Source organism: Numenius arquata, chromosome 1 (genome assembly GCF_964106895.1).
Source record: "Numenius arquata chromosome 1, bNumArq3.hap1.1, whole genome shotgun sequence".
Classification (NCBI taxonomy): Eukaryota; Metazoa; Chordata; class Aves; order Charadriiformes; family Scolopacidae; genus Numenius; species Numenius arquata.
Window position 1 is genome coordinate 7470393 of NC_133576.1, and position 25503 is coordinate 7495895.

The 25503-nt window shown below is 39.7% G+C and overlaps 1 protein-coding gene across 2 annotated transcripts in view; it reads right to left on the reverse strand.

Moving 5' to 3' along the window:
* Positions 1-349: 349 nt before the first annotated feature.
* ARHGAP8 (Rho GTPase activating protein 8) overlaps positions 350-25503 on the reverse strand; it is an 80911-nt gene continuing 55757 nt past the window's right edge. The window contains exons 8-12 of one of the 2 annotated variants that reach the window (XM_074168657.1): positions 23740-23813; positions 11727-11804; positions 10939-11067; positions 7797-7900; positions 350-1031 (exon numbers count right to left, since the gene is read on the reverse strand). In XM_074168657.1, the coding sequence (XP_074024758.1) occupies positions 834-1031; positions 7797-7900; positions 10939-11067; positions 11727-11804; positions 23740-23813 (583 nt within the window). In that variant the 3' untranslated portion in view covers positions 350-833. The remainder of the gene's footprint in view (positions 1032-7796; positions 7901-10938; positions 11068-11726; positions 11805-23739; positions 23814-25503) is intronic. The other variant, XM_074168665.1, reaches the window with a different exon arrangement.

The window sequence follows — 25503 nt, forward strand, 5'->3', positions numbered from 1 at the left end:
GTACTCTTCTCAAAGTTAGTCTATATTCTGTATTATGCACTCACTGATATAACTCCATTGATGAAAATTCCAAGTATTTAGAGAAAAAATACATACAAATATTGCTCCCCGTTTGAACTTATAATAAGAAAAAAAACCAACTTCCACACACTTTGCACGTGCAGCTGCAGTGATTAACCGCGCATAGTGGATATCTGCAAGCATAATTAGTTGGCTGTCTGCACAACTCAAATTACCTGGGAAACACTTTATTCTCCATGGTACCTGTAAACCTGACGTGCCACAAGTGCCCACACCTTTTTGTGTAAAACAAGACACTTAAATATATGGAAAAATAGTTTAGAAATTTTAGCATCTTAAAAATGGATTCAATCTTTATTAACTTAATAGGGAAATTTCTAACAAACTTGTATTCAAATAAAAAAAATTAAAAAGAGGAAAGCTGTACATTCAGGAGTGGTCCAGAACTTAGCTCTGCATGGTCCCAGAAAATAACGCCACATGTTAAGGCCTCCACATCCCCAAAGAAATGACAGACTGTCAAACGGTGTCATGATGTTTTTTAACATACCATTTTTTGTCAGCTGTTCAAATTTAATAAGGGGATTCACTTTGACCTATTGGTACTTTAAATGTTCATGTATATATGCTCCCCCACGTGTATGGGCAGTGTGCTTCTCCCCACATCTTTGGTATTTGGAAGGATATAGAAACTTTACTCTGTATTGAAAGCTTTCTTCGCAGGAGAGAGCCCTTAATATAAAGCTCCCACCAGTTGAGGCACGGAGACCTCTCCCTCAGGCAGCCGTACTCCATTGTCCTTTCTGCGAGCACTAAGGTAAGATCTCACCAGGCACTGTTCTGGAGTTGAATATATTCGTGTAGAAATCTATCAGTAGTTCAGTGAAGAGATTCAGAGGCACCAGAGCACTCAAGGAGGCTGTTCCTTTCGACGGCCAGATCAAATTCAAACCAAAGACACAGGCCAGGCTGGATGCTGTCATTCTGTTGTATATGCTTTCCTGTGAAACCTGGAAAAACATAAACATGAATAGGTACCTGCAGACACGTGGCCCTGAGAGAGAGAGACAAGACACCATCCTGTGCCGAGGAGGAACCACTGATGGGAGTAGACCCTGGCCACAGGTACATCACTGGCTTCTCAACAGCCTCAGGGCTGACTATGCAGCCTAGAGCTACGGGGCCACTGCAGTTTCTGTCCCATGAATACAAGATAAAATCTCAATAAATCAAACAAAAAGGCTGAATCATTTCCTTATGCTAGGAAAATTAATTGTTTTTAATCCTATATGGAATCTATTGTTATCTCTGCTGGAGGGCAGGGAAGGACAGCAGAAATAAACAGCTCTCCCATCTGCTTTTGTACTAAGTCCTCTATAGAATAAACCTTGAGGACTTCTGAAGTTGTTTGCAAGGGTTTAGACAGTTGTTTTTTTCCTCCCCCTGATGCATGACTTCACTTCCAAGTACCTCCACAACCACCCAATTTCTCCAAAGCAACGGAGGTGAAAATGGGCTGTAGGTAAAATACACAGCACTGAAATCTGTTCTGCACCCGGATGATGTGTCCTACTTCTGTCTGTGGATGTGAGCCCAGAACTGGGTAACAGGAGTATTTTTTTTCTCTGTGTGAGCTTGGCAAGGAATTTGTATGTTTTTTGCTCTCCTGCATTGGGTGTCCTATCTGACAAGTTCTCTGCTATTGCAAACAAGCTGAAGGTGCTCTTGATTCCTCCTGACCTAGGTAATTCAGCCTGTTCTTCTCAGGCTGATGGCTGCCGTTGTTGATGAGTAATCTGTCACGGGAAGACCATGCAGTCACAAACTGCGATGTACAGGTTACTCTGAAGCTGTCATCTCAAAACAAAACAGAAGGAAAGGAAACCTCAGAGAGAAAATCTCCCATGTATTCTTCATGCTAGAATTTTAAGTGGAATAGGAAAGCAAAAATTCTGCTTCTCAGTGTCTCCCCATTTCTGCCTTGCCATAAAGCCTCCTGAAAAGGCAGCTCTGCAGTACTATGAGAAGCCTGAGGGCACTAGAGAAAACCTAAGATATGTGAACACTTGTTAGCATATGCATAAACTCCAGTTACCCTCTGCCCAGTAGCACAGGTTTCATTCCCCTCCATCTCCTACAGCACAGTCCCACCCTCCTTGGTGTTTCACCTAGCAAGGAGCCCGTTTGCTCAGCCATGAGAGGATATAATGCCCTTTAGACACGTGTGCAGGATGGAAGCCTTTTCCTTGGAAGACATGAAGAAGCACTTATGTGCCCAAAAGCATAACATTTTCTTCCTAACCATCTTAATTTTTCCAATAATAGGTACTATTTTTCCCTCCGATCTTTGCCTTGCCCTCCTGGGACATCAAAGCTACCGTCATGCTACTTCTGCTACAAATATTAAAGGCTTCAAATGTTTTTAAGGTCATGAAGCAGGGCTGGATAAAGGAAAGAGGTATTAATATTGGTGCCATAACCACCTTTTCAAAGGACTGACTTCAGAACTTGAGAATAAAAAGTCATCAGATTAAACGGCAATGCCTGCTTCATGACCTTATGCAAAACCCACATCATCCTCTCTAGAGTACAAATCACGTATAGCCTGCTGACCTTCACATACTGCTCTCAATGCACTATTTAACTATACGGAAAAACTAACAAGCCCACCTTGTTCATTTAATCTGCTTCAGACGAGATCAGCTCAAACAAGAGTTCATTATACTACAGTAATGTAGCAAAAGCTAAACTGCTACCAAAAACTGCTACTGAGGGAAAACAATTAGGACAAGGTTAACAGGAGTACGCTGTTAACAAGGAGATATAGACCTAGGTATTACCCTGGAGGTAGCTGGACAATGAAGCTGGCGTTTGGATACTGCTAAATATATCAAGGTTAGGGACTGTGTTCTGGCCCTTGAATCAAGTGGCTCAGACTGGCTGCATGCACACCATGTAAGGCTGCAACTGTGAAACCCCTGTGGATCGAAGACAGATTATTTTTTGGTGCTTCTTTCAGTTGAAAGTCTCTAAAATAACGTGAGAGTTACAGCCCATCACATTGTGTTTTCTACAGGACAAAACCAAATACACGTGCTGTATATCCTAAGGAAGGTAGGTACCTGAAGTGTATACAGGGCAGGTACCCCGTGATGGCACAGAAGCACGTGGTATAGTACTGGAGGACAGTGGAGGGTGGAAGGAGCCAAACCTGTTGCAGTTGTCTTCCACCTGGTTTTTGGGAGTACTCCCTGACACACTCCGTCCAGCAAATCGTGTACAGGTGCCATTTTCAAGCATTAGTTGAAACACACCCAGCTTAACCTAGCCACTGCCTTCGAAGGCCAAGGTTCCAGCCCAAAGCAACGCCACTGCCACTTGCTGGTAGAGCTGGATTTGTTTTTTGTCTTTAGGCCAACTGTTTCAAAGAATGTGAAACCATCTCTTCCCACCTGCCACCACTCTGTGAACATTTCAAGGAGACAGTCAATGCTGAAATGATCAATGAAATTACCCATGACACAGCCTCTCCCCTGAGAGATAAAATCCTTAAGATAAAATGAACCAGTGATTATATCATCTGAGGCAGAGCTACACTAAGCCTTATCTGGGAGTCATCAATGAGGCTGACACTTCGGAATTCAAGGGAGACATGGCACGTTGCTTCACTCCAAAATGCACAGCAATCTCTTCCTCAGCAGATGTAAGAAAAAGCATACAAATGAATCCAACTCTCTCCACAATGACCCTTTCCAGTTCATCAAGAGCTGCAAGCAAGGAAGCCTTGTCACACCAGTGGTGACAGCTTTATCCCTCCCCGAGGGGATGAGGCTTCACACCATCTCCAGCTCCTCACTATTCCAATGCCAGATTTCTTTCTTGAATGACACAAACACATCCACTTAATCCACAACACCATCATGAGCAGCTGATGTTTTCTTCCAACTCTAGACCATGTAACTGCAGCATGCAGTCAGCCAACCTCTTTATGGGCTACCCCTCTGAATGACTGCACCCCATAGCTATGTTCTAAGAAATAGAAATGACATCCTTAGCATTTGGACTAAACCTCTTGATTCTTTTTTGATTTTTGATTCCCTCAGAAAGTTAGTAACCGTCATCTCTGTTTCAAGTGAAAATACACTTGCTCTGTCAAATTGACAAGCTAATAAAAGACAGTTCTCCAAGAAGTTCACCTTCAAAGACACATAGACTGTATCTTTGAAGGAATCATCTGAACATCACTGAAAAGTATTGCAACAAAGAACTACGCAGCTCCAGTTTGCTGGGTCTTTTTCTCCTCTCACTGGTCCATATATAGAAAAATCATTAAGTAATGACAGCCTATATTGAAAGAAAGTCCTCTAGAAAGACAGAACTTGTACATTGCAAAACTCATTACTGGGAATAAACACTGATGATTTAGTGCCACATCAACAAATACAAACAGTACATCTTCCCTATCCCAGAATAAACATCCAGCTCCCCCCCCAGCAAAATTTGACGATTTTTGGATTCCGCATACTTGCATCCCAGCACCCTCATGGGTACTGCTGGAGTGAAACCAGACAGCCATCGTTCTACCTAATGAACTTAAACAGTGAAATCCAGAGGGTAGAAACAGCCAATTACCATCACTTTTTAAAAATATAAGGACATCACCATCTCTTTGGCTTCTCAGTCCCAATGCTGAAAGGAACTGCACAAAGCATTTTCAGAAGAAAATTACTAGATATTAAAACGCCCCCACAAACTGATGAAAGTTTCTATCCCCCACTCTCTGCTACCTTGCAGAGGTGCCAGCTGCTTGTATCTGCTCTATGAGGCTTAGTCATCTAATCCTTCCCAACATACCCCAACATCCCCAGCCACTCCCAAGCTTTGCTGGTGCTAATTACACTTTTAAATTGCACAAGTGATTGAGGCAAAACATTAATTCAGAACATTTTTTTCCAGCTTGTACTTGGCTTTAACTTTGCTGGTTCAGTTACAGATCTGAAGCATATGTCACAGTCCCCAAAACCTTGTCCATTTTTTCTAGTTGTCCAAGTTTGATGTTTTGAATTTGGCAGTTTTTTGCAATGGTTCTTTCAGCCAAGTCAGCCACCCTTCCCCAGCATCAGGCACGACTGCAGGGACAGAAATAAGCAGCAGAGAGGGAAAGTGTGTAAGCGTAGTGAGGGGGCTGTTATCAGCTGGTACCAAACCCAAAGACGTGGTTATAAAAACACAATCTAGATGGTATTATTGCCTCTACAAACTTTGCTGATTGTTTAGCCTTAGACCGTCACGGAAAACCACAAACAGTTTTCTACTAAATGGTTTCTGGCTTCAGAACTGGGTAACTGTAGCCCCAGCGTGCTTTGACATGTAATTTGCAAGAAGACTTCTTTGAGTCCTTCAAGTTTGCATGGGCATTCATAAATCCACTTCACTGCATGTACAATGCAGGGCACAAACAATTCTTTGTGCACACTCAACTCTTGTGAAATCTGTGGAGCAAGCACCCATATTTTTTACCGACATAATTCAGGGACTGACTTGTGAAACCCGGCCTTTGTTTTCCCCCTTGCTCCTGGTTGCTCACTTCTGCCTAGGGACCTCAGTCCACTGCAACTCCAAGAAGATCCTGCAAATCCTTCTCTAGTGGCCAGATGCACTGCAAAGTGGACATGGACTGTTTACACCTTTCACAGTGTGCTGGGCTCATTACTGGCAAGATCACTGCTAATCTAGGGTTAAAGGATTTGGACCTATGTTTGAAATTCAAGTCTTTTACTTCTGTAGGAGCTGCACTGTCTTGCTGTAGCACCCTTGGACTGGAAGGAGTTGTTTCATTAACTAAGGGGGTTGAGACTGGAGAGAAAATAGGGATTTTTTTTTCCTTCTTCCACAAGCCTGTATCAAACCTGGAGTGTTCAAAACCTGTATCTAGTGATTACAATTCATCCCACTTCATGAAATTACCACAAGTACCTCTTGCACTACTCAAGGCTGAGCTCATGGAAGAATTAAATTGCCTCTTATATGTAAGAAGGTTGATGCTTGCAGGTAAAAACTAGGATTATTGGTAGAGTGGTCTGTTGAAGTTCGAATTGTGGCAGCTTGTGCAGCACATCAATCTGCAATGAATAGAAATCTCTAGCTCCTAGATTGTTTCACATTCCCTTGACCTTTCCAAATGCAAATATTCCGTGAGACATTTAGGATAAAAAGCCATGGATCAGCAAAAATTGCAGATCTGAGCACTAGTCTCAACTTGATGCTGTGCTTTACATAAGACGGCATACTCAAAAATAATGCTATGTTCTGTTGCTCAATTACAGAAAACACCATGTAGTACTTTTGCACACCTCATTAACACCTCAAGTGCTCAGCTCTTAAGAAGTGTGTTGAGATGGTGCATCTATTATCAGAACAAAGTCACTTACACGATTCATAACACTGAGGAGAGATATCAGTTGCTAAAATAATAGCAAATGACATGAGGTTTTCCTTAATAGCATTAGAGTTCAGCTAAGCAACGGTAAACGAACATATCGGTATTACAGGAACCTTGCAAGTGCTGTCTGAGTGCGGGTTATATCAATGTGTTTCCTTTAATCTTGCTTTTCTCTAGTGTTTTGATAGAAAATGGGATTAAATGTACTTGGTTTCTGAAATATGCTACCGGCTAGAATATGGCAAACATGACTGTAGCGCAAGAACAGTTACTGAGGGCTAATTCCTCCACTGGTGAAAATCAGCATCATTCCCCATACATAACTGCTTTGGTGGGCTCTTAGGACTTTTGAAGGCTAGATCACCTTATCTAGGTGTCAGCTACACCATGATCTTCAATTATAGGCATCTGGGTTTGAAAAATGCAATCTGGAAAAGGCAATGCACTGGATAAGGCAGAAGCACGGGAAACTTATACTCCTATTGCAGTCTTTTCCTGCGCATAAATGGCAACCAAATGATGTCACTAGCCTAACTGTAGAACAATTTGTAATGGATCTTTCCCGAACCGTCACACTTGTGGCATTTCAAAAAATGGGTAAAAAAAAAGATCAGCAAATCAAAAAGTAGGACAAAAGACACGATTTCATTTATCCTGAAGCATACCAAAAATCCTTGCAAAATGACACGGTCAAAGTTTTTCATTTAACACTGTAGCAAATTACAGAATGAAAGGCTATTTTAAACAGGAAAATGTAATTTGTGAGACTTAAATAAATTATTTTGCTGATTGTTGTTCTAAAGTTCATTAATATTTCTACCATTTTCTAAAACTACACTAATTTATTTGGTGTTTTAGTTGCCCAAGATTTATACTTCGGAGAAAAAAGGTGATTTCACCTAGTTTTTCTCCAGCACCAAAAATTACACAAACACTATTTTCAGGCTTTTTCACTCCAAAATAGGAAAAAAACCCAAGAATTAAATCAATAAAACATACATTTGTGAATGGGGAGTGAAGGGGACAAGGACAGGACTTCTAAATATTTCAGTGCAGGCACAGTTCCATTTAAATTTACAGTGTAGTTTTCATTACATGTAAAGAACTTAATGGTGAAGGTATGGCCAGACCATTGTTTAGCACTGACTTTTATTAGAACTGGAGGCTTCCGCACCCTGAGTTCACTCCATTGGCAAGCACTTGCACCACCACCTCACTGTATTTTTTAAATTCTTCAGTTTTATTTTCTGTGGAGATTTTCAATGTTGAATTATCAAGAACAGATTAAGAAAGAAAAGACTGGCACTACTTTGTGAATTTTGCCTATACTCACCATATGGAGAAAGCATATCAGATATTTCAGAACAATGTAATTGTGTTCAGGAAGTCCTTGAATGATTTGCTTACATCTGGTGACTCGTAAACTGCTCTCCACACCTGCAATGTCAAAGTCAGTCTTAATTTAACTCAAAAACATCAAAATATTAACAAGAAATAATCCCTTATTTATATCTGCTGGAATTTAGATATTCATCTGTAAAACTGACCACAAAATTCAGCTCCACTAACCTCCATGACCACAGTAACCGTTGAGGTTATCCCTTTGAATGTCCCTGTTATATTTTGTATTATTATATATCTGGCTAAGACTAACTTTCAGAGTATTTTCTCAATTCAGTGAAATAGCCAAAATAATTTCTTTGCTAGAGAGGCCTTGATTTGAATCCCATTATCTCTCCATGCACTGAATCCAGACGTCTACTTTTTATGCCCTGATTTTATTCTTGCTGAGACACGGTCCTGCTCAAAATGTTCTTTCGGCACTCTACTAACTTTAAAAACACTTTTGTGATTCTGCAGGAAACTCTTCTGACTTTGGGAAAAATTTATGAGGTGGCCACTTGGGTAGGTAAGAATATTCTAGAGATCTAGGAAAAATCTAGAGATGAACCTTCTCATCCAGACAGTCTGGGTGAGAATTAGGCTAACACTGGATTATATTTCAAATGTTGTACCAATTTTATTTTTTTTTTTCTGGAACACTGTAGTTATTTTAATACTGGAAGTTTAACACCAATTTGGAAAAAGGTCTGATGATTACAATCGTGCCTGACCTGACCAGCCCATTTGTGCTGATGGTTTTTCTGCATTTGTTGCATTTTCCTCTCCCTCTCCTTGACACAGCTAAACCTGCGCATTAAGTATGTGTGCACGTACAAAATTCCAGTGCGTTACATGTTTTCGCTTAAGCTCTGAATTAAATACATGAAGCTATACTGTGGTGACCTGCGTTGACACTTTTCCTACTGCAAAGCTACCAATTCCCATAAAATACAATAATCTGAGTCCCAAGAAGTTTTTTGTCAGCCTTCTGCAGAGTAAATAATGCAGGAAGTGTAGCAATACTGGGTAAAGGAACTCGTTAGCAGTTTTCATAACCAAATAAGAAGTTCTTTGACAATTACGAACTTCAAGGTTTTATTAATTTTTTAGTCAGTTACTAGGCTAATTTATTTCACAGCTCCCATCAATAACTCTTTAAAAATGTTTCAGATGAGGCACTAAAGAGAGAAGTTTCACTATCATTTCAAAGTAGAGCAGCAAAGTACTGTAGAGCGGAGCTACTGTATTTCTGGGTTTGCAGGTTAAGAGATGTAACAGATACATCACACACTGCTCTGGTGTCTTCCAGAAGACAGAATGAGAATTTTCAAATCATCCCAAGACAGCTGTCTGCGATCACACCTCTTCAAAGCTCCCTTCTGCACTGAATTCACAAAGAATATGCCTTTGCTGCAGTCCAGCTTGGCTCTCAAGCTTAAGATCTTTTAAAATCAGGGTATCACCACAGCATCAAGAAAAGATAGTGGACATCACACTGCATAACATGAAAGCCCAAGGGGAAATTATCCGAAACTTCACTTTTCAACGTATTTTGTCCACATTTAAAATGTCAGTAAACGAAAATAACATGGAATGAATGTTTCCCAGGTGTTTTGCCAAGCAAAACCTCCCAGTGTTCCTAGAACGATGTACTGTTCTCAGGTTCTTTTCAGACTCGTTCTCGTTTTCAACTTAGTTGTATCACAAAGTAATATCACGTCCAGAAAGTCAGCACAAGATTCATTCAGTAAAAATTAGCACTTGTACATCTTTTTTCCAAATTTCCCCTGTTCTTTCCAGTTCTGAGTGACTATCCTTAGTCTCTCCATTTCTAACCACTTTCCTGTGAACAGATCTGTTTTTCTCAATGCCCTGAGATATTTAGTGTGTGGACAAATGAATCCTTGATTTGGAAGGTGGTTGTCTACAGACTTGCAAATAGCAAAACAGTACAGAACTTCAGGGAATTCTGAACATGACCTGATTAAGTTTTTTAATGGAAATACAGGCACAAAATTAATGATATGAAACAGTACATGCAGATGCTAGTGATAGGCTCAGTATAAGAATTTTACCTAGAATACAGTATATCTCGGTAAAGTAAACTTGCTGTATTTCACTTTAAAAACATGTTGGCATAAAGATTTATCCTCAACTTGAATTATTTTAGTGACCTACCCCAACAGCACCAGTCATGACAGCGATGATAACGTACACTTTGCAACAGCATCAGCCTACGGTTACCAGAGCTATGCTAACAGACTCTGTTGGAAGCCATACTCCGTTATAATATATATAATTTTCTCAAAAAGCAGGTTTTGGAAAAATGTGTGCTTGTGACTTGTTACTGGAAGCTCTACTGGTTCCCTGCTAGATTGACTATAGCCTGGATGGCAAAATACCAGTCTCTACAAGTACTGGGTACTAAACCTCAGATATTCTGGGATCTCAGACATTCAACCTCCATCTATTAGGGAGTTGCTTTGCCAGCATTGTAAACTTCTTTGTGGCCCTGACAAAGGCCACAAAGTTTTATACTTCATAGTTTCATATAGTGCCAGATCTTTAGGTATTCAATGTCTTCTCACGGCTTTAGATCCTTTCTTCCCTGATATGTTATCCCATGGGAACAGTTCAAATAAGAACAATTGCCTTCCCACAAAAAAAAAAAAGAAAGAAAAGGAGAGAAGCGTACAAATGACCAGCTAAATTTTGTTCCCACAGTTCTCCCAATGCTGCTGCTAAAACTAAAGCTTCTTTGACAGAACTTGTGGCACAGACTGACTCAGTGCTGTGCCATGACAAAAACGGAGCCCTGACAGTAAGAAGTCTGATGCAATTACTAATAATACAGTATGATATATAGAAAAACCAGTAAACCTTGTAAAAAGCAGACAGCGTCTTGGTAACCCTGACCACCTTGCTCTGGTACAGATTATGAGGTTGTCCATTTGTGGCTGCAGTGAAGCACCAATAATAATAATAATATATACCCACAATTCCGTCATGATTAGCAAACGGCAGTGATTATGAATTAGCTAGGTCTAGTTCAACTTGCTGTATAAATTTTTCTAGAACTTATTTATACTCACTGGTGATTCCGAGGATATGATCATAACATTCAAACGTTAGTAATGGCTGAGGGAGTTCCCTAAGGAAAGTCTTCAGGATAACAGCAGGAACATGGATATCATGATAATCATCGAAATTCACAGACTTGCCTAAAAGGAGAAAAAGAAGAAAAAAGTTGTTTAGTCATATGTTTTACTGTTTCTTTAAACTACTGCTTAAAACTGTGACTCACTACATTTTGAACAGAAAAAGTCTTGGCTTCCTGCTGCTGCTAACTCCTGGCATTTTCTTTTTGTGTTTTTTTTTGGTACTGTTTTATTAATCTTCCTATAAGAGATTCTCCCTATAAAGGCGTTTCATAAAATGACTTCACGGGGAAGCCAGCGACTTTCAAAATTACTTCACTACATTTCATAAATTATTAGGTAAGAATATATTCTATCTTTGCCATAACCATGGGAAAACACCAGAGGCAAAATGACACAAAGACATTGTACTTCGTAACTACAGTAACTCGAAGTGCGCAGCGGCAATACAAATGTTTATGAAAAAACAGACCATTTTTGACTCAATCCTTATCGTTCATTAGCTGCTACATATTTTGTAAGCTCTGGTCTGACATCAATCAATGACTTGCTATTCAGTAAGCATTAACTGCCTGTTGCCACCTTTCAGGTTTCTGTAATAGTGCTCTTACTATCATGGGTTTACGATTTAACTAATTATAGGAAAGCTAGCATTTCTGCTTCACCAACAAACCCAAGATCAACAATGCCCTCACACCGGTAATGGTACAATGATAGCTTACCCTGATTGTAGAGTTTCTGAACATCTTTGATAGTCTGGATGCTGGCTGACCTTCTGAAAAGGCCCTCTACTTGTAGTCCTAAAAAAACAATTAATGCAGGTCTCATCTGTAAAAGCTCTCACTCTGTCATTTTTCTTTACAAGTTCAGTTGAAAACAGAACAGAGGCAGAAGGTTTTGGAACAAACCCACTTGCTACATGCATTTTTTTTGAAATAAAGTCCTTGAGAATAGAATGTACAATCAAATAATGTTGCAACATTGCCTACAGCACTTTCTTTAACATGTTTCATCGAAATACTACCACCTTTCCTTAAGTGTTTTAGAGTGCCTTGCCAACTATAATTTTTCTCTAAAAGTAGCTTTCAATTGAGCCTAATGACATAGAAGCAGGAGATTTAGATTCACCAGGCTGCTTATGTACCCACCCTCACTGAGTGTATCTGCAAACTGAGCCCCAAACCACACCTGTAAATCAGCTATTCTCCTTTTAAATGCCTTAAACCTTCAGCAAGCTAAAGATGATATTTGCAAAGATTCCCCAAAGTCCCTCTTCTGCCAGTGGGTGAGACAAGATCCTTTAGGTTGGGGAATGTTTCACAGGATCTTTGGATGGAGGACCCTATTTCTTACCATTGGAGGGATAGTGGCCTCCGCAGCTTAAAGGCATTTCGGGGCAGACCACTGCTCCTTCCACTTCTGGGACTTAAGACTCTGCCTCCCCATGGTATTTTGAAATACCCGATTCTAGTCTTGAGGCACTTCTAAAATAGTTATTATAAATCTCCCGAAGGGTATCTATCTTATTTGCTTTCATGTCTTGGACTAACCGAAATCTGAGTTCAGCTACAGAGGAAAAACTTCAATAAAATGCACCCCATCAAGGATCTAATTTGGATCACAGCTTTCAAGGAAAGTTATTTATCTGCATTATTATGCAAAACAGGATGGGGATAAGAAGTGTCACTTTTCTTGAGGGCTGTGGTACTTCTTGCTTTTGAGTTTGGTAAAATCATCATGTCCCTCTCTCTTTCCTTCTCTCCAGTTTGTGCTCTTCCTTCCACCCTGCAGGTAAGGCAATTTGGCTCACACATAGTCTCAACTGGAGATTCCTACTGGAAGCACAGCAGTCTAAAATATTAGTCTATGCTGGTCTGACGAAACATAAAATTGCTGACATTTTGACATACCACCCACTGACTTGGCAGGAATGCTGTATGTTTCTTTATGCAAGTGTGAAAGAGCAGATTGATTTTTTAATTTTTTCCTGCTCATCCTTCAGCAAATAAGAAGCCAGACTGAAATCAATGTTTGTGTATTTCAACTAAAGTACACATGCATCTATTTGCAAGATCAAGAACCTTTATGGTGTTCTAGAAAAATTTTGAGTCATACGTTAATGAAAGACACTCAATCACTCTCGTAAATTCACCCAGGTTGCATGCATATTTTACGCATGAAAAACTAGTAAATTAATACAAAATTCCTTAATGAACCCATTCCCTACAGAACAGCTTTTAGTATTGTTCATATGAATTTAGATCAGTATACTAAAAGAACTGATAATGTACTATCGAAATAAATTTTCATAAACATGTTTCAGAGACTTTTGCAAAGAACCCCAAGCTCTACTTAATTCTAAATTCAGAGGCTCCTAGTTACCTTCTAAGCATTTATGCCCTTGCTTGTTAAATCCCAGGTTGAATATTAAAACTTAAGCCCATGCACTCAGTTCTGGAAGGAGTGTATCTCAAACTACAATATATAAGAAGGACATGTGTGTTTACTAAATTAATCAAATGGACAATAATTATGATCTATTTGACCGCTTGTTTTATTCCCGATCAGATCATGTTTCAGTGGAATAAAGTTACGGCAAATGACATCACTGTAGTAAAACTTTTGCATTAGATTTACAGCACAACCTGTCTAAAGACATGGTTTTGGAAGTGGCAGCTGGGAACAGCTAGCTCATCAAGGCACTGCCCTCAGCAAACAAGAAATACAATAATTTCCTGAGAGTTTGTAGAATTTTATGCTGGCTGTCAGTGGACTAGAGGTTTTCTGTAGGAACACGTCTTTCAGAAAACGGACATCATAAATGCTTGCAATTCGGTTTGCAGGAATTGGTTTAATAGTTAATGCTTTAATCTGATGTGAATCTCACTGTATAAACTACAATGTAATAAATATCAATTTTTAACACGTTTATGCCTTTATTGGCTAAGCTTTCAAGTGTCTAATTAAAGACATTAATCTGTAGCATAGACAGCAGCTATACTTGTCTGGCTCTGTATCCCATCAATGTTACTGTAATGACACATAACACTAAGCTCTTGCTGGATATGCTTTTTGGAGGGGGAAAAGCAACTTTTATCCTCATCTGCAGAAATCTGGGATGTGAGTGATATCCATTCATCACTGAGAATTCATTTTCTAGGACAGCTGAAAAAGAATCAATATACAGTAATTTGTTTGATCAAAGGTGGCAACAAGCCAACTACCAAAGCAGGTATCTGCAATCCTTCTTACGTTTGTGGGCAACCTATCCAAATGACATGATACTAATTAAATGTAGGCTAGTGAAATTCTCAGGAAGAAAGAAAAAGCTATATGCTCCTGTTAAAGCAAGAGAACCCCAACAGCAAATGAGCCACATCTTTTTTGCATAAATATTATATATATAATAACATTTTTTAAATAAAGTATGGGTCATAACTTCAGCCTACTGGTAAACAGAAAGATAAGTCAACAGGAATTATGCTACTGAAAGGGGAAAACAATGAGCCTGAGTACAAAGACAGCTCTTTTGCAATGTATTTTTTTCACTTCTGTGCTGTATATAAACTGAGCAGGATACTTCCAAAGAAGTCTACTAATTGCTCTCAGTGTCTTCTGCGTTTAGGCAGGGCAGGGGAAAGCTATCTGAAAACATGATTTGAACAATGGTGCTTCCCATGTCCTATAACCTGAACAGCATAGGCATATGCCCCCAACTGGGGTCTCATAAAGGGATGAGAAGGAGAAAAGGGACCTGAAACCTCTTGTTGGTTATTCCACTGTGATGGACAAATTCATGGCCTTACATACTGTCAGGAAACACTTTCTCCAAACCTGTCTCTTCCATTTCAGACACTAGGGGGAAAAAAAACCCACAAACCAGGTTTTGGAACTACCATACTTAAGCTAACACGTGGTGCCTGCACTATAATAAAATTAATCGTTTTATCTTCTCTTTGCAGACAAAACACATGCTGGAGTAGCCAGAGTTACGGGATGGGGAAAAAAATTGCCTGAAGACAATCCTGGTCATTGCAGCTCAAAGCAATCATTTATGTCCTTTAAAAAAAAATAACTTTGAGGTAGCCTATTTAATTTGTTAGTTGTGTTCTTCAATCAAATCCCATTTACTCATGTCAGCTGCCTCTTTAGAGAAATACCTTTTTTGTGTACACGTTGAACTATTTTGCCATTAATAGCATGGGTAAGGCAGTCTATAGAAAATACCAACCCTGGAGCAGCAGCGCTTGCCAGAACACTGGTAGGGGATGACTGACATGAGCAGCTCGCCTGGGCTTTCCAGTTCTGATAAACATGCAGCTGCATGTCACTCACATATTCTATCAACGCTGCAGAGCCTCTGTGGAGGTAACTCAGCACAAACTGCTCCCTGCCCCTCACCAAAAAAGATATAGATAGATACAGACAGATACAGAGATCAGTGGCCTTTTGCTACCCTGCACTAAGCTCTCCAGACCAAAAAGAGTGCAATTTTATTTTCAATATTAAGTGATATACAGAAAAAAACCCGTAGTGATGTGTCTAGTGAAGGAGCCATCTGTATTCAATAAAAAGTGATTCTGTGATTGAGAACTTAACTGAGTAATTATTTAAATGTCAGTAATCATAAACGAAAACAGGCAGGCACTTCATTCCACATTGAAATAAGATGGCTTTTACCACAGTAGACAAAATTTCACAGTGCAATGACACAACTGTGTCACACTCCGATTTAATAAACTGTTGCTAAAAATACTTAACCCCCTTCTACTCCCCCCAGTCAGTTGTCCCACTGGAAAGACACAGAAAATCAAAACTGATAAAGATAAATTAAAGCAACACATGCTGTCACATTGCTGCAAACTTGTCAAAGAGAGAGAGATGAGAAAATTACATTCTTTTTCTTTCAATCATCCTTGATTTGAGGGTTGCTGGCATCAAAAACCTTTGTTAATTTGTCTGCTTTCAGAAGAGAAATAGCAAAGAGTGAGCATCTGAATTCCTTCTGTCCCAAATTGAGTTTGGAAACGTTTCTTTTGGCTGGGGTCCTGCCAAGTCTCAGGAAGTGTCCAGCCAGATTTGGAAGCATTTTTGATTCTCATTAATACAACTGATTTAGACATCTTCTTGCAGATTACCTAATCCTAATAAGATTCCTTTTTAAAAACTAGAACTAATTTATTTCTAATATGTGGACTGATGAGTTTATAGTATATTTAAATTGTCCATTTTCAGTGTAACATCTTAAATGCCTAAAGTAGTGGCAACTGTGAATTTTTTTTGCTTAAGACAAATGTGAGATACGTTTTTTTAAAGCTAGAATGCAGTACAAGTTTGAGGAGGAGACTGCACAACCTTCCTTTCCCTTGTACTTTGTGCAATGAATACAGAACAAGTGAGCATGATGTCCGCAGTATGTAAAGACGATTTGCACTGCAAGAAGGTGCACAGCAGATCAAGGGCAAAGGGGAAAGAGAAGGGACAGTTCCAGCCCTACTGAAAAGCTGAGCAGCAGCAGCAAGGGTGTAGAACTGTGCATCCTCCACAGAACCCAAAGTGTACCTGTGTCCTTGCGGTTTTGAATGGCAGAGTCTCTAGCCTTTGGATTTATGAATGAATATTCTCAGTTTACACTTGGCACCTCTGAACATAATTTATTTGCAATGCCTGAGCACCAAAACCACAAACTGTGCTTATTACAAGGTTCATTTTTATTTGATGGCACAAGAACCAGTCTTGGGATTTATCTCATCTCCATGAACCCTAGGTAAAAACATTCACTTGAAAACAAAAGAGCCAAGAACTCAGAAATGTTTATATGGCCTATGTCAAGCTTTCTCAGTGTTGCATTTTTAAAAGATATTTGATTGATCACAAGAAGTGGAGGCCAGAAGGCAAACTCACTAAGCTGCAGCAATCCAAACGTATTCAGAATGCATAACCATCCATCTCTACCCATTCTGACTATCACCACCAGGATGTATTCATTCACATTAAAAAAATGGAACCAAAACTTTCTTCATCAGCAAGATTTGTTGTGCTTCATGGAGGGGATGAGAAGGAAAGATTAATCACTGTTTACCACTGCTCCTGCTATTGAACAGATAAAGGACAGCTTTAGTTGTCACTATAATCATACCACAGGACTTTTATTACTTTATCATTAAACTTCTATAGCATGGTTATTACCATTTCATTTAGAAGTCTTAGTCATCACCCAGGACTCTCCTGTGGTACCACAAGACAACATTGAACAAAACCTTTGTGCTGCAAAGCACTTCCAGTCAACAAGAGATGAGGTAAGAGAGAAAGACTGGGCAATGGGGCTACTGCGAGATGATGTTCCTATAGGGGACAGTTATCTTTTCTGCTTTACAATTCTGTAGTGCGGATTCCTTCACTGTGAGTTTATTGTTCCATCATTTCCAAGCTGCTGCTGATCTCACATGGTCTCTTTAGTAATCAGTGCTCTATGCAATTTTTTTTGTAGCTGTTCCCTTATTTGGCCATTAACACGCAAATGTTACCAAATTTTGGGAATTTTTGTAATAATACCAGCAGGTTAGCTTTTGTTTTAAATTGTTTAAAACATGGACAAACATGTAGCTTATCCCTTTGAGGCTACTCTCTAAAACATAAAATACATTAAAAATAATAATCCTACCTACGTATTTCAAATTGGTATTTTGCATAAGACCAGTACAAATGATAGCTTATTAATAATTAAGACAGCTTACAAAGAGCAGGAATGTTCCTCAAGCCTATCTGACATCTTCACGCAGGTCTGAACAGTGCAGTTTATATGCACCTTTATAATGAATCAAATACAAGTTCCCTTAAAAGCCGTCTTCTGACCTCTAGGTGTTGGGGGCGGGGTGGGGTGGGGTGTTGCAAACAAAATACGGATTTTACCATGCACTCAAACTGTGGGTCAGACTTTTGAAAACTAAGACAGCATGGTGAATTGTACCAATGCTGACCTAAACAAACACCAAAACCACCAGCCACACACCACTTAGCTTTTAATTTATCATGATACCTTACATCCAGTCTGTAACCTGCTTTTCTAGAAAAAAAGACATGTAAGTAAAAGACATGAAAGGGAACTTCTGCTGTGGTATCTTATTAGATTTTAAAAGCAGAAGTGCATTTCTGAATGTGAATTTCCTATGACGGATAAAACTGCCTTGGAGACAGGGCAGCTCTGAAGTGAGTGTGCCCTCCTCTGCCCTGCTGGGTCCGTGTGGGCAGCACCAGCAGCTGCAGCCCCTCGCACAACCCTGTCCCCGAGTGTTATGGAAGCCATACACACAAAGATGCATCCTTAGTGCAAATGCAAGTCAAGCCTTGCATTTATAAACTAGACAGATGAACATGTTGTGGTTTTGAGGCTGAGCATAGAAAAAACCGTCCTCTGGTTTGCTAGTTACTACAAAGATCTATTCACAAACGTGCTATGCTAAACCTGCCCTTCCTCTTTGATCTAAATCATCCGTTGGGTACAGGACGACACTGATACCTTACTTCTGAAATTAAAAGCATCTCTCTAGTTTCATCCAGAAGATGAACTCTGAGGCTTAGCCTTAATGAGCTGATGATTTTCTCAGATACTCGGAACTCATTCTAGGAAAGCAATTCTGCCCTGCGAAGGTTAGCAGGAACTTAAATTAAGCATTTGTAGAATCCATTACTAAAAACTTTTAAGAACATTTTTCACTCTAAAGCAGAGCAAGAATGAAGGTGGTGAGATGCTTATTTTCTCGTTCTTTGTTGAAAAAGTAACCTGAAAATTACTACAGAAATTAAGATACTTAGTTTATTGTGTTAGTTGTAACAGTGTCTGAGGCATCAGCCGTAACAGATCTCATTTATATAATACAAACAGATGTAGAGGAACCTCTGCTTACAGTAGATTCTTTAGTCTCTGTTAAGGTGACTTACTAACTGGATCTAGCGAGAGTCATCTCACTTATAAACAGCTATCTAAATACACAGTCAGATAAACATACGAGGATGATTCAAGGATTGGAGCATCTCCCTTATGAAGAAAGGCTGAGAGAGCTGGGACTCTTTAGCCTGGAGAAGAAAAGGCTGAGGGGAGACCTTATCAATGCTTATAAGTATCTGAAGGGTGGGCTGAAGGAGGAGGGAGCCAAACTCTTTTCAGTGGTTGCCAGTGAGAGGACGAGGGGCAACGGGCACAAGCTGGAACATAGGAGGTTCCACTCAAATATGAGAAGAAACTTCTTTAGGGTGAGGGTGACAGAGCACTGGAACAGGCTGCCCAGGGAAGTTGTGGAGTCCCCGTCTCTGGAGATTTTCAAGACCCGCCTGGATGCAGTCCTGAGTAACATGCTCTGACATGCTCTGGGCAATCCTGCTTCAGCAGGGGAATTGGACTAGATGATCTTTATGGTCCCTTCCAACTCTAAAAATTCAGTGAAATTCAGTGAAAACATACTAGAAAGAAACCCACACTCACTGTCATAATGTTAATTTGGCTCTTGGGGATGAAGACACGCTTGCTGCTGTCAGAGACCACTCAGTAACTTGGTACAAGAAGGGGAGTTTTGGCTCATTTGTGTAGATGAGGATGCTTCCACACCAGGAAGAACACTTCTGCAAACAGTGTCGTCTGAAACCGAGGCAGAAAATTTAAACATCAAGGAGGAAAAAAGTGACTGAAGCAATCTGTCAAAGGGATCAGAGACATTAAGAAGAAAAAGGCCGGGTGAACTTTAGAGACTGAAATTTTACTTAACCTGGTAGCATATTATTGCAGGCTGGTGCCTAGTTTGAATACCACCACAGCTCCCGCATCACATCTGTTCAGGAAATAAGAGCCTGACCAGCACAGAATGGGCTTAACAAATGCCAGAGGGTCTCTGATGTTTCAAGAAATCTTAAAACCTGTTGATGAAGCGTGATTTTGCAGAAGCTTCTGTGATCTAAGCCAGAGTTTCAGAAACTGATTTCAGGTACATAAATGTAAAAATGTAGCAGTGGGAAGAAAGAGTGGAAATACTGCACCTAGGGTGAAAACCAAAACCCACTCCCTGCTAATTCTGCAGGGCTGGAAACTATGCCAAAATCAATAGGGTAATGACAGTGAATTTTTGTCACTTCCGGAAGATGAACTGAAGCTCTCACTGTGCTCACGGCTGCGTCTGGAGTGCAAAGAACGCTGCCAGTCAGCCTCCCGGGGCTGTCAGCACAGGAACTGACACTCGCTGAAGCTGATGGCAGAATTGAGATATTCCCATTTTAGAGAAAGAGTTAAAATCATAGCAGACAGCAGGTACAACAGATACCTGCACACTTATAATCAAGTGCAAAAAAATGCATGTCTATCACCTACCGCTTAACAGCCTTGGCACGGCAGGTACTTGGCTTTCAAGCATCAGCTGGCTGAGAATGTCAGAAAACACTCTACCTGACAAGCCATCCCTCCTTAGAAATCTGGTTTGTGGAGATCTCCTTATGATAGGGATTATGACAGCTCTGAGCAAACCTGGGCTTGGTTGGAAAATATCAACGTTGACAGAGCCCATGCCCTTCCTTCCTGGGGACACTGAAGGACAGAGAGCTGGGGAAAAAAAAGATAGCCCGGCTAGCAAGCGTATGGGCTGGACTAGGTATCGGTGGCCAGCATTACCACGCCACAGACTTGTGTAGATGCACAAAGTAGGACAAGGGCTTTGTTCGAAAGTATCATCACATTTCCTGAGAGACTATCCTTTACAAACTGTGCTGATACAGCATTGAACAGATGAATAATTTAGCCAAAAAAAGATTAAGTTTGGAGAAAACCCAAGGATGATTACTGCTTTCAGAATAACAAACATTTCAGCTAGGAGAAATTCTGCAAAGACAAAGTTGAGCCAAGCCTTTCTTTTATCACAACCATGAGAGCTAAAACTTGCTATTTTTTCCCTGTACTGCGCAGTTGGCATTGCTGCTTCAGAAAACTGGGTATCTGAGCTGGACTCAGCAATTGTTGAGAGTATGGGACTGGTGCAATAGTGATGAGACAAAACACCCAGAAAGAACAAAAGCAAGACATGGAGGAGGTTTTATGTCAGATCAGTGCAAGAATTACTAGTTACTGGTCACTAGCACAATATAATGATGGCCATAAATCTCCTATTTCTTTAAAATCATTAAAAAGGTCCAAGGATGTGCCAAATACGCAAAGCCCTCCTCCCAAGCACAGCCAAAAGTTTAAATCAATTAACATTCTAGTGACTAAATTTTCACTCAATTTCTAAATAATAACAGCTGTGAGACGTAATGATGTTAGTGCACATTCATCCTCATTTTAGCTCTCTTGACTCCTGTGATTAGTGAGAAAGAGGTATTTGCTTATTAAGATAAGCTAAATATATGTAAGGTTGATTGTTTCATAACAATTTAAAACATGAAAAAGTCTGGCTTTCATCTGCAGATGGGGCACGCACTGATACACTACACAAGTTCTAATTATCCACTTAGAATTATAATTACAGGGATTGTCTCAAGCTGCCAGTCACTTGCCTTCAACATTCTTAGCAGTGAACTATTTACATTCCCTGTATCCGACCATAATATTTGATACAAGCTACACCTGCAAAGTTTTCATCATTAGCACCAGTCTGGAAACAGCACATCCAAACAGCTTTATAGGCTTGAGTGGAAATCCTGAATTTGGACCAAGAGGCCTTCAACGAAGTCTATTAGTAACTCTTCATCTACTGCAGATCAGTAGATACCTTTAATGGCAGAACTGGCCCCACTCCAGTACTTGGCCTTGGCTGCTGCAGGTATTTTGAAGATAAATCAGCAATTTCAAGAGGCGAGGAGCTAGCTGTTCCGTACACAAGTGTCTCTACAGATGCTATGCTCCACTGCTTGCAAGCGGTAAGCAGGTATCCACTGCAGTGGATCTCTCTCTCATTCTCCTATGCATGTCATTAATCAGCTTCACTCAAGGAATGAAGCCCAAACAAAAACAAAATGGGCAGTTATTTAATGTTGTTATTTACCATGGGGTAAGCTAAAATACTAAGAAGCATAGCCTAGCAATGAGGGCAAGACACGAAGTGTCTAGTCTGTCCTCATTTAAATCAGTATGATCTTGTACTGATTTAAATGAAGCCGTATTTTCTCTTGAGAATCAACAATAACACTGAGATGCAACGTTTTTATTTTCCCCTCCCCTTTGCCTTCACAAATATGAAGCCTGTTCAGTACAAGTTTTTAAAAAGTTTGAAATTTCTCACTTGGGGTTCAAATAAATTCAAACTCGGAACAAACCCTAGTGACAATAGTTAAAATGAACAGAGATCAATGTTGCATACTATTTGAATACTGAAAGCAAAATTTATCTTGTTCAGAATAACAGCTCAAGGCTGCAAATTAAGAATTGGGAATATTTTGGGATATAGGTTTTGGGTGACTATCTACATAAGAATATAATTTAGTCAAAATGTGTATTTTATATTATTTGTACTCTGTCAACACAAACAGCTCTTTAAATGAGGAAAACCTCAGGTAAAACTCATTTAACAGCAATATAGAGATCTGAGTCTGGTTTTTGTTTAATAAAATTCATGCTGATCCTCAAAATTTGTTCAAATATTAACCAAACTTAACAGGCCAGTGATGTTTCCTTTTTTTTTTTTTTTAAATAACTGAACCAAACACATTTTGATTTTCTTCACTTGCCTGTATTGACACAGTTATTAAAAATTCACACCCTTCTTTCAGGGATCCTAGGAATCATTCCCAGTTCTACCACCATGTAATGTTGTGCCCATCACATAACTGTGTTATGCTCTCTTTCTATTCTGTCTCCTGTAAGATAAATGTACTCTGGCTATAGATTTAGTACTGTAAGACTTAGCAAACATTTGTGAAACTCTGAGGTCTTGGAGCACAAAGGGCTATGGAAATGTTGCTGTCATTGCCTTAAAAATCAGGGATCAAAACATAAAATCACATTACACTGGGAAAAGGAATCTCAAGACCGCAGCCTTATCTCTGACTTTCTCTCTGCATACACCTTTGTCCCTATGTAGGGAATACAGTGCACTTACTCTGCAGATAGCATCTGATATCTGGGTCCTTTTTGTTGGTCAGGCATGCACTGGGGAGCTCAGCGGTAGAGCCAGCGGTTCAGAGTCTACCCTCTCTTTGCCCTGTACATGAAGGTGACACAGGGAACCCGGATTTGGATGCTCCCATTTTAAATACGGGTCTTTTTAATCTGTATCTCTATATAACGTAACTATGGATATGAACTGTAGTCAAAGGGTCTCTATGTGCCATTGTGAAGGGAGGGCTTCAGGCTTACTCCTGCAAAATACGTTTTTTCAATGAGTTTTTGAGGCCACTGGTTCTATAAAAACACAATTTCTCATTGTTTTTTACTGGGAGTTCTACTTAAAACCAACAATATGATACCAGTTGAAGATACGTATTTCAAGACATCTTCTCTCATTTGCTATGCCCTAATCAAATCCTAAGGACAAAAAGGTTTTTTTGTTGTTTTTTTTTTTCATAGTGGGACAATAATCTGATAATTATTCCCCACCCATCAAAGCTCTCCAGACAGTGCCCAACTGCCACTCAAGTTTTCAGGATATAAACACATCCTGTGTAGCTGTAAACTTTGCTCAATGAGGCACTGAGTACTATATAATTTTACACTATTGTCCTGATTCCGTAAGACACATCCTCTTTTGACACAAAACTCACCTTTTCTTTTTAGGTAGGATACAGTTTCCTTCATTACTGGGGGGATTAGTTCGCCTTTATTTTTGTCCTTGATACTGTTAGGGGAAAAAAAAAAAAGGAAAAAGTAACAGCCTTTAAAATGGCATTTATAGACAAAGAGTTAAAACCAAGACAGAAGAGTTTCAGCAAAAACCTGAGTGATATCTGAGAGCATACATTAAAGTCCACAAATTAAAGAGCCTGCGCCAAACACAAGGGTCCTCCACAACTCTAACAGGCACTGAATGAGTCATTGAAACAGGTGATTTAGACTCCTATTCAAAGAGCTGTTCTTAAATGCTTTATTCCCGCTAGAAAAGCTATATAACTGCAACAGTGCCAAGTAATAAATAAGTGCTATTTACTACACTGAAGGGGAGTCAAGGACAGAGCAGCAGAACGGTGACCCAGACTAATGTTACCCCCACTTGAGATTGTTTTTGCTCCAGTTTTGTTCCCCTCACTTGGCATGCCCCAGCAGGGCTGTGTTTAACCATGACACAATGACGGCAACGGTGGTGGCTCTGACCGGATTCGGATGGAAACCATTGGTGGAACGGGGTTTCAAGGCAGCTCAGAGGCAGGAGAGGAAGGAGTTTGCAGTGAATTCTTCATAATAAGTCTTGATCAAGGGATGCTGCGAGTTTAGGAGCCTTTTATCATGCAGATTTTTCTTTGTCGTTTGTCTCTTTTTAAGCTACAGTGTATGTATAATTAAAAGGATATTGTACTATTTATTTTGAAGGCAAAGTGATGCAGTGAGATTATTAGCACTTTGAATGATTCCCATGAAATGAGATTTCTTTCTCTTTCATGAGTGAACAGTTGAGGCAAAAAATCGAACATAGCATTTTCTTGATCTAGACAGTGCAGAAAATTCTGCAATTATCTTCCTTATTAAAAAAAAAGTCTTTGGCAGTTCAAGAAGTATAACAAAAGAGACGGTCAGTATCTGCTGAGTATTCTGCTACATTTTTATAGCAATCAACAACAAAATAAAGGACGAATCTCATATTTTAAAGTAAACTTAATATATCTATGTGTACAATTTCATATTTGATATTTAAAAGGTGACCAGCTTTACCGACAAACTCTAAAGCACCAGCACAAACAGCACACAGATCTGTGACTGTATCATGAGAGGCTGCAAATGCTGCAACTTATCCACAGAAAATGCGAGATTTTTATACAACATGTAACATAGCCTTAACCTAGTGCTACTAGCTGAGGTTGCCCCTGCAGAGAACAATGATTCTTAAGAGGCTTTTTCCTTTCCAAGTACTGTGATTTCTTCTCTTTCTGCCTAGGCTTAATATAAAATAACTGCTAATAACTGGAGTGTATTTGATACAACTTATGTAACATTGCATGGAAGGAGCAATCCAGTATTATATTTTGTATTTACACCACACATAAAACTACTTTAAAATAAATGTTACTGCAACATAAATCAGCATGGAGGGGTAGGGACATTGTTATATCCCCCCCCTTCTCCTCATATTTGCTTTCCCTATGCCTATGAAGGGAGTTAGAAGAAGTTACGTATACTGGTTTAATTTTGGATCCCCAGGCTTAGGAGATTGGTCACCTCCAGCTTCACGTACCGGGGCACTGGGGGTGTTCCTTCAATGGAACGACTCAGAGCAGGATCATGACTTATGTACTGAAATACCCTGTGGTTTTGCCTCTTTTACTCATAAACTGACAGGGGAATATACTTCATGCTATTCAGTTATTCAGCCATCA